Source organism: Myotis lucifugus, unplaced genomic scaffold (assembly GCF_000147115.1).
Source record: "Myotis lucifugus unplaced genomic scaffold, Myoluc2.0 scaffold_90, whole genome shotgun sequence".
NCBI classification, from domain to species: Eukaryota; Metazoa; Chordata; class Mammalia; order Chiroptera; family Vespertilionidae; genus Myotis; species Myotis lucifugus.
The window spans coordinates 4,075,758-4,086,093 of NW_005871138.1; the positions used below are offsets into that span (position 1 = coordinate 4,075,758).

The window sequence follows — 10,336 nt, forward strand, 5'->3', positions numbered from 1 at the left end:
AGGTCCATGTTCACCCATGGCTCAGCTTCAGGGCCCGGAATAGACAGGTCCTTAGGAAGTTGTTGCTATCATTGTTATATTCAGATGGCATCCTTCTGTCTGTTCTCTTCATTTCTTAGTCAGAAAAGTTATGAGGCAGAAGAAGAGGTGAATGGCAGAGTCTGGCTGCCTGTGACATCCCTCCACCATCCACACACCCTTCTCACAAACCACATCTTCGATGTGGCAGAAATGGCTAGTTGACTTCCAATATCTACTATCCACTTCCTCTATCTAGCTAAAAAAAAAAAAAAAAAAGCTAGCTCCCTTGCTTTCCAGCCTCAAGGCATTTTCCAGTCTCCTTCGTAATTAAGTGTGACCATGTGACTATATAAGTGGAATTTGTTGTGAGGAAATTGGGAAGTATCTTTAAAAGAAAAAAGCTAAAAAGAAGAAGGAGGAGGAGGAGGAGGAGGAGAAGAAAGCTCTTCTTCTTCTACTCTGCTCTCTGGGCAGTTGATGTGATGGCCAGTGCTCCAACAGCCATACTGTGCAGTGAGGGTAAGGAACATATATGAGGGTTGGCAGAGCAGAGAGATGGAAGGAACCATATTTATGGAGTTGCTATACCAGCCATACATTGCCCACCTCTGGACTTCTTTTGCATGACAGAGAAATAAACTTCTTTCTTCTTCTTCTTCTTCTTCTTCTTCTTCTTCTTCTTATTATTATTATTATTATTATTATTTTGCTACTATTATTTTAGGACTAGAGGCCCAGTGCACAAGATTCGTGCACGGGGTGGGGTTGGGGAATGGGATCGGGCCTAAGCCGGCAATCAGACATGCCTCTCATAGTCTGGGGCTATCCCAGTCCGGGACCCCTCACTCCTTACTGCCTGCCTGCAGTGGAGGTGGGAGAGGCCCCCGCCACCGCCACTGCACTGCCAGCCGTGACCCGGGCTTCTGGCTGAGCTGTGCTCACCCTGTGGGAGCGCACTGACCAACAGGGGACAGCTCTTGCTTTGAGCGTCCGCCCCCTGGTGGTCAGTGTGCGTCACAGTTCTGCCATGCGGTCTATTTGTATATTAGGGTTTTATTATATAGGACTAGAGGCCCGGTGCACAAAAATTTGTGCACTTGGGGGGAGGGGTCCCTCAGCCCGGCTTGTGCCCTCTTTCAGACTGGGACCCTCAGGGGATGACCACCTGCTGGCTTAGGCCTGCTCCCCGGGGGATCGGGCCTAAGATGGCAATCAGACATCCCTCTGGCAGCCCGGCAGCCCTGGGGGGATGTCCACTTGCCAGCGGGGAGCAGACCTAAGCTGCAGTCGGACATCCTTAGCGCTGCTGATGAGGCAGGAGAGGCTCCCACCACCACCACTGTACTGGCAGCCATCAGCCTGGCTTGTGGCTGAGCAGAGCTCCCCCTGTGGGAGTGCACTGACCACCAGGGGGAAGCTCCTGCATTGAGCGTCTGCCCCCTGGTGGTCAGTGTGTGTCATAGTGACCAGTCATTCCCAGTCTTTCTGCTGTTAGGGTCAGTTTGCCTATTACCCTTTTATTATATAGGATAGAGGCCTGGTGCATGGGTGGGGGCCGGCTGGTTTGACCTGAAGGGTGTCCCGGATCAGGGTGGGGGTCCCGCTGGGGTGCCTGGCCAGCCTGGGTGAGGGGCTGATGGCTGTTTGCAGCTGGTCACACCCCCTTCAGGGTGGGGGTCCCCACTGGGGTGCCTGGCCAGTCTGGGTGAGGGGCTGAGGGCCGTTTTCAGGCTGGCCGGGACTGAAGCTCCCAGCCTCTCCTTTTTTTCTTTTTTTTTTATTCTGGGATTTATTTACCTTCTATAATTGAAACATTGTTGCCGTCACTGGCGCTCCCAGCTCTGAGGCCGCGGACGGCTGAAAGCAGGTATCTGGGGTTTGTTTAGCTTCTATAATTGAAACTTAGTTGCTTTCAGAGCTCAGAGCCGGGCAGCAGCAGGCGAGGAACCTTGGCTTCCTCCATCACTGGAGCAAGCAAGCCTCCTGCTCGCTTCAGCTGTGTGGCTGCCGGCCGCCATCTTGGTTGGCAGTTAATTTGCATATCACCCTGATTAGCCAATGGGAAGCGTAGCAGAGGTACGGTTAATTACCCTTTTTGTCTTTTATTAGATAGGATTTTGTGTTGTGTGCAACTGATCCTAGGCCTGTCTGATAAATTTGACGTCCCTCCCTTCTACTCAGCTATCCTAGAAGATCAGAATCAGCAGAGACCTTAGTTATTCTGGAGTCCACATGGCCAAGGGCAAAATCTGGACCACATACACCTACATATGTTACCCCATGAGCTAGGTATGGATGTGGGTTATCCCTAAGCTGGGTATATATGTGGGTTATCCTATGAGTTAGGTATATATGTGAATTATCCTATGAATTAGGTATGTCTATGTGTTAACCTATGAGCTTGGTATTATATGTGTTATCCCCACTTAACAGAGGAGGAATTTGAGCTCAGAGAACTTGTCCCAGGTCACAGACTCCAAACTGTCTGCATTCCATGCTTACTCTGTCAGCATTTGCGTTTGCAACCCTTGATTTCCCAACCACTTGCCAGGAGGTTTGCAGAGGAAAACAACAGAACAAGGAGGAAGACATACTTGCTGACCTTTGTCATATTGTAGCACATCGGTGGCGCTGACTCCCCGCTGCACCGGGAGCAAACCAACTGGAGAGCGGGGGTTTCTCCACACCCTGGGTGCCTGGTGCAGGGCCAGCCTAGGGAGCTGTGTGCTGAGTGAATGAAGTGACCCACCTTTAGGTGGTGCAAACTCAGGGGCGCGTGCCTGCCCAGGGCTCTGCCCGCAGACCTGGCCACTGTCCCACCTTCCGTGCTTTCTCCTGGATACTGACAGAGGTCAAGAGCACAGGCGCTGAGGTCTGGCTTATTCACACCCAAATTCCTGCTTCATCTCTCACTAGCCGTGACCACTTAGAGCCTTGGTTTCTTCACCAGCGAATGGGGCTATCATGGTGCCTCACAGGGCTGCTGGGAGGACTAGATGAGAGTATGCAAATCCCTTCTCCTGGCGACCAACTTGAGCAGTAGTAGCTGTTACTGTGACACATGCTCTGTATGCGTGTGTGGGGTGGGGACGGATTAATTTGCCTGTGTCTTAAAATCCTTTTCCTTATGTATCGACTTGCCCTCCCTTGACCCAACGCAGCCTGAGCCCTGCACAGGACTGGACACAGGTTATGCTCAGGTGAAGGCTTCCCATATATCTCAGGAGCTGGGGGCCAATGACCTGAATTGCCCAATGACATCCTTCATCCCAACAACACATAACAAGCTCCTGCTCTCCACCAGGCCTGGGTCAGGACTGGAGATCAGGGATCATCGGACCCTGTCTTATCTTTGAAGACCATCTACCTGACTGGCACAGTTAGACAAGGGACATGACTCTCCGATACACAGAAGATGATGACACTAGATTTTTATTTAGGAAGGATTATGTGAGAGTTAGAATTCCTGTGTTAGAATTTGAGAATGTATCTCTCCCATCTTCACATGTGAATAATACCGTGTGGATGATGCATTGGAAAGTGTTAGGTCGGAGAGAGCCCAGGCATCTCTCTCCATTCCTCCTCCAACTCTGTAGATATTGGCCCACTGTGTACTGGTGTGGAGAAGTTCAAGACCAGCCTGTGTCACCCAGGGTCCTGGCAGGAACCAGGTGACGCACTCAAACTGAGTAATTGAGGAGAGTTGAATAAAGGACTTATTTACAGTTGTCAAATGGATAAGATCTGAGGATCTCACGTACAACATGGTGACTGGTATAGTTGGTTGATAACACTATTGTATAATTAAAATTTGCTAAGAGCAGAACTGAAGTGTTTTTACCCCCTCCCAAAAGAGGTAAATATGTGAGGTGATGGGTGTGTTAACTCAATGGGGAAATCCTTCCGCAATGTACACACATGCCAAGTCATCACATGGTAGTTGAGCTCCATGCAGTTCAATAAGGGGTTCTCCTGCAGGCTTTCGGCGAGGTCAAGAACTGGCTCCTGTCCAAACAGGACCCGCAGGAGGAGGCGGAGCTCTGCAGCTGGATGGAGGGCCTGTCTGTGGGTCCCAACTTCCGGAAGGGTCTGAAGGATGGAATTATCCTATGCACACTCGTGAGTAAGCTCCTGCCCAACTCAGCCCCCACGATCAACCGCTCCATGCAACCTGGCACCAGCTAGTAAATCTCTCCAACTTCATCTAGACCACGGTCAGCTCCGGCACGAACTCCGTGGACCTGTTCAAGCTCAGGACCTTGAGAGTGGAAACGTGAAGCAGGTGCAGGTGTCTCGTCTGGCTCTGCAGAGTGGCGTGGACATCGGCATCAAGTACTCGGGGAAGCAGCGGTGGAACTTCGATGACGCCACCATGAAGGCGGGCCAGTGCGTCACTGGGCTCCAGATGGGCACCAACAGTGTGCCAGCCAGTCAGGAAGACAGCATATGGCACGAGAAGACATCTGCGTGACCCAAGAACCATAGCCTGCCACCCATGGGCCATTCATCCTCAGCCTGCCAATGGGCACCAACAAGTGTGCCAGCAGGTGGGCACAATGGCTCCCAGGACCCAGCGGCACATCTGTGATGCCAAGCTGGGGACCAACAACTGTGACAACTCCTCCTGTCTCTGCAGATGGGCTACATGCAGGGTGCCAACCAGAAGAGCCAGGTCTCTGGCCTGGGCTGGCAGGTATATGACCCCAAGTGCTTCCCACAAGGCCCAGTGCTGACGGAGCCGGCAACTGCCCAAGCCCAGGGAAGGCCCTGGAATACCCCCCTGCAGGCTACTGAGGTCCCCCTTGCAGGGTGTCTCCCCACATCATTGCCCATCTGGGATTTGGGGTTTTCTGTGTTTTCATCTTGTTTCTGTATGTGTTCAAGTGCTTGCAGCTGAGGGTCTGTGAAGGCCAGCCCCAGGCATGTGGGGTAGGAGTCACTGCCACGCACACCCAGGCAGCAGACTTCCCAGCAGCCTCCGGGGGAAGCTGTTTGGGGAAGAGGCCCATGGCGGGAAGGGAACTGGCTCCAAGCTTTCAGTTGCTTCGTCCTCTTTCCTTTTCTCTGCTTATCAGTTTGTGGTTTCTGTACCCACAGAATTTTCAGGCAATTTTAACAAAAGTACAGTAGAACCTCATTTCTCGAACTTAATTCTGTTCGAAAACTGAATAATTTTTTCCCATTAAAATAATGTAAATCGAATGAATCCGTTCCAGGCCCCCGAGTGAATCCATTCCAGGCCCCCTGTTTCAACCTTTCACATATACAGTTCATGCCTATTGTACTGTTTAATCTATAAATAAACATGTAAAAACAAAAAGGACATGAAATGAAAATTTAACAAAAAGGAAAGGAAATGTTCAGTACAAAGTGAAAACTTAACAATAATTATAAGCAGCAGCAAAAGCAAAAAAACACGAAAATATTCACAGCACATATCCTGAGATTTTAGCAGTGGTAAACTGACTCATATTCGCGGTTCTCTCCTTTGTCACCTGAGAGATGGGTGACTGATCATACGGCATCAGCACAAAAGGGTTGTCAGGTTGAGAAGCGAATTGCTCAAGGTGGGAGGCGTTGGAGGAATGAGGTTCCACTGTGATTGGGGCGGGAATGGGGGATATTAACCAGCACTCCTATTATCTACTGCTGCCTAACAGCCTATCCCAAGACTTAATGACTTCAATTAATAGCCGTTCTATTACATTATATCTGCAAGTCAGGAATGTGGGGTGGGGTCAGGCGGCTGCTGTTCTGGTCCAACATGGCTTCGCTAACGTGTGTGTCTGGTCTCTTGGTGGGGGCGGCGGGAAGGCCGCGCTCAGCTGGGCAGTCCAGGGAGGGACTGCATGTGGATTCTCCAGTGGGGACTTCTCACATTGCGACTCAGGGTTCCCAGAGAGAATGTTCGAGAGGCCCCAGTGGAAGCGGCAAGGCTTCTTATGACCTAGACTCAAAGTCCAGAAATGTCAGGTTCACCACAGTCTATCAGGCAAACAAGTTACTCTTCCAGCCCAGGTAGAACAGGAGGAAGATTAGACTCCCTGTCACAGTGGAAGGAATAGCAAAGAACGCGTGTCACCTTGAATGGACCAGCACGTCATCCAGGTTGGCCAGTGTGTGAGGACTGTGCTGAAAAGTGAAGGGACTGATGTTGGAGGGGAACTTGAATGTCATGGCAGGGGCTGGGGAGGCAGCAATAAGGTAGAGAATAAGGTTCTAGGGCAGGGGTGGGCAATCTTTTTGTGAGTGCGTGCCAAAACCAGCAAAATCTCTGACTCAAAATTCTTCTGCGTGCCAACCCTAATTTTTTGAGAACATGTTACGTCTACTTCATATCTCTTAAGGTGTACATATGTGAAGAACCTTGAAGAAATAATAAAATTCATTCGAGCGACAAAAACACAGTATATGATGATGAAAAATACTTTTATTTTTTAATGTATACATGTACACTGATAGTCTGACAGAAAACTTTATGACTCCGTTTGATATTTTCAGTGGGACTTTTGCTGCTGCATCACTGATGACAGAGATTTTACATCAGGTTTATATTTCCTGACCTTCAGAGATATGCATGAGCTACTACTTTCATCCATCAGGCTACTCCTATTACGAGACTTAACAAAATTCATCACTGAGAACAAAGATTCACAAGCATATGTGGATGAAACCAAAACACTGGTCGGATCTAGGAAGGCAGGGAGAGTTAAGGCAGAGGCATAGAAATTGCTCTTCCCCTCTCTCGTCAATCCATGTCTATGGTCTTTAAGATAACTTGTTATGTAAAATTATTTATTTATCTAAGATGCACCTACACTGAATTTATCTGAAAAATAAAAAAGTCGATATTAAGAAAAAAATTGTAAATGGAAGATTATAAGAGAGGTTTTCACGTGCTAGCAAAAGTTACTGGCGTGCCAGGGGTTGCCCACCCCTGTTCTAGAGTCAGGTTCAAATGCAAATCCCAGCTGCCACTTGCAGCACAGGTACCAAGCAGGCTGCTCTTTTCTCGGAGCCTTAGTGTTCTCACCTGTAAAATGAGATCACTTCCTACTTTCCTACTTCACGATATTGCGGTAAAGATGAAATGGGATGGTGCTTATAAAGCGCTTCTCAGAGTACCTGCTCCAAGCATGTCTCAGTGAGTAGAGCTGTATGGTTTATCCTGAGTAGCACAGAGAGCCAGGAAAGGGTCTTAGCAAAAACACTCTGGTTTCCAGTGTGCCAGAAGAATCGGTTTACAGCCACCCAGTAAAGGCCTATCTTCCCTAACCAAGGACACAGTAGTAAATGGTTACACTTCTCCCCAACCAGAGGCTAAGTAGCTCAAATCAGCCTACTCAGGGAGACAGATAACAGAAATCCGATAAATGCCATTCGTGCCAACCACACCCAAGGACAGATGAAGTTAAGGGAATAAATCTCATTTTGGCACATGGGCATAAAGCTGATGAATATTCTGTTAGATCCTCCCCTAAGATCGCCCCTAAAATCCCCGTCTTTAGAAAACAGATAAGAACCCTCAAGACAAAGACCCAGCGAGGGCTCTCTCTGGAGCACGCCATGCCTTTCTTCATTTTCAGCCATGCACCTTTCCTGTTCTCTCCTACACTCTGAGGGTCCCCAGGAGACTCACAACCAGGGGAGCAAAGGGCAGCGCAGCTCGTCCCGGGCTCACCCCTGAGCCAGTCTCCCAGGCCCCCTTCTCTCTGACTTTTCAATGAGCCAGAGCAGCCTGCCTGGACTCACTTCTTCCCTAGAATGTTTCTAGGGCCAACGCAGGGCACCCCTAGGTTCTCTCCTGCTGCTTCTTCTACCCCAAGCCCTTCCTTTGTTTCACTGTCTCCTCAAAATCCCCTGGACTCGTGTTGTGAAGTGTTTCCCACATGAAGCCAAGAACCCACACGTGCCCAAGGCAGACCCACTCTGGCGGCCCCTTTCCCGTGACACAGCAGCCCAGCCACTTGGGAATCGTGTTAAAAGATAGATTCCAGCTCAGTAGGTGTGGGGAGGGTCTGAGAGTCAGCAGGTGTAGTCAGCTCCCTGGTGACATCGATGCTGATGATTCCCGGCCACACTTTGAGAATATTGTTTCCAAATAAAAGTTTGATCCTGTCTTGCCTCCATTTAAAACCCTCCACAGCACGCTCAGGGGAAAGGCCTCACTCTGTCCCATAGTGACCTAGTTCTCACCGGATTTTCTAGCTGCTTGTCCTCCACTCTCCTGCCCTCTCTTTTCTCCTTATTTGTTATCAGTTTATTTATAATACTAGTGGTCCTGTGTACAAATTTTGTGCATGGGGGCGGGGTGTCCCTCAGCCTGGCCTGCACCCTCTTCAATCTGGGACCCCTTGGGGGATGTCGGGGGATCACGCCTAAACCGGCAGTCGGACATCCCTCTCGCAATCCGGAACTGCTGGCTCCTAACCACTCACCTGCCTGCCTGCCTGATCGCCCCTAACCACTCTGCCTGCCGGCCTGCTCACCCCCAACTGCCCCCCACTGCTGGCCTGTTCTCCCCCAACTGCCCTCCCCTCCTGGCCTGATCGCCCCTAACCGCCTCTGCCTCACCATGGCTTTGTCCAGAAGGATGTCCGGAAGGTCTCCTGGTCTAATTAGCATATTACCCTTTTATTAGTATAGATAATGAAATGAAACGAAACCACCATCCCACCCAAGCACTGGAACATGACCAGTAACCTGAATGTACCTCTATGCGCCTCCCCTCTCCTGAGTTGTGATAACCACTCTTCTTCAGTTTCTTTCTCTCTTTCCCTTGATTTAAAACATTTTCTCCCAAATACATGTGTCTAAACATGCATATTTTTGGTTTTGCTTTTATTATACATTCTATGAGTTACATCACGGCCCATGTAGTTTTGTGCGACTTTTTCACTCCACACTGTTTCTTAGATCTATGTGGTGCTGTTTGCCACTGAAGTTCATTCAGTATCACTGCTGCATTCTATTCCGTGGCGTGAGTATTCCAGAGTTATTTGCCCACTCGCTGTGGACGGGCCTTTGGGTTTCCCATGTTTTTGTCATTACAGCGGGGCACAGTGTGAACACTCTCTGGCTTCCCTCTTCCACTCCACTCCCTTCACCTGGCACACTCCTTCAGGTCCTCAGACAAGCTTCCCCGACCTGCAGGCCACGGGTGGTCCCCATACAGCTCCCTAATTACACACTCGTGTTGTGTGATTACGTGATGAGCGTGGGTCTAGCCCGGGTAGAGGGCAAGCCCCACAAGGTTTGTGATGCTCACAGGCTCCCAGATTCCAGCTCGGGCCTGGCACTCTGGACGCACCCAGGCAGCAGAGCCGCGCCTGGAGGCTGGAGCCTGAGCCCGCAGGTGGCTGCAACCCCAAGTCCCAGGGCCAGTGTTTGGGGGGTGGGGGGGCCCCCGAGGCGCTGAGGGACCCTGTGTTTGTTCCCATTGCTGGGCCTGAATTCCAGGAAAAGCACAGCTGGGGACAGCGAGGCGGGGCGGGGCCTGGAGCGGCCCGGGGCCGGGCCTTTGCCGGGTTGGGGCGGTCCCGGGGCGGGGCGGAACCCGGGCCCCGTTAAGAAGGGCGAGGCGGGCCGCGCTTACAGCGGGGGCCCCGGGGGACCACGAACCGGCCTCCTATTCAGCCCTCGACCGCGGGGATCCAGCGGAGGAAGGAGCAGCGCGGGGCGCACGCTTGGCACCATGACCCAGACACCCGCCTTCGACAAGCCCAAAGTGAGCGCGGGCCGGGGCTCGGGTCCGGGTTCTGGCGCCTTGTCTGGCTGGAGGGCTTAGGGGCTTCCACAGAGCGGGATCAGCGGGCCCCTGCGGGTGCTTTCCTCCCTCAGCTCAGGCCCACCTCCGCCTCTGGGCTAATTAGTGAGAGACAATGAGGAAGTGAGGGTCCTGAACCTGGAGGCATCCCTGGCTGGCCTCCGAGTTCTGCTTCTGCCGCTGACTTGCCTCCTTTGGGTCTCAGTTTTACCATCTGTCAAATGGGCATTCTCTCTGAACCTCATCTGTAAAACGGGGCTTGGGGCGTGCTGTCTACAACCATAGGTGGTGTTGGGTCTGGTGCAATAGCGCTCTGTGAGTGTCAACAGCTTTATACTCAAACACTGATGGTTTTGTCCACTCCAAGGAGTCTGCCTGTGGATGTACCCACGGGAAGAACTGAGCCATGCCAGAGATGGGGGCAGAGGACTCGGGTGGACCTTAGGCTTTGGGCTCTGGTAAGACTCGAGAGCCACTGGCCCCAAAGGATAACTTTCTTGTCCCTCCTCCCACCAGCTGTGGTGTCTTGGGAATGGTGGGGTCAGGGGG

General features: G+C 51.3%; 1 protein-coding gene and 1 pseudogene across 3 annotated transcripts in view; both read left to right on the plus strand.

The window, feature by feature from the left end:
* Window positions 1–4,815, plus strand: part of LOC102418033 — a 20,925-nt pseudogene extending 16,110 nt beyond the window's left edge.
* Window positions 4,816–9,588: 4,773 nt separating this feature from the next.
* Window positions 9,589–10,336, plus strand: part of ADA (adenosine deaminase) — a 27,315-nt gene continuing 26,567 nt past the window's right edge. For 2 of the 3 annotated variants that reach the window (XM_006091416.3, XM_014458127.2), the window contains exon 1: window positions 9,589–9,748. In XM_006091416.3, the coding sequence (XP_006091478.1) occupies window positions 9,716–9,748 (33 nt within the window). In that variant the 5' untranslated portion in view covers window positions 9,589–9,715. The remainder of the gene's footprint in view (window positions 9,749–10,336) is intronic. The other variant, XM_023756251.1, reaches the window with a different exon arrangement.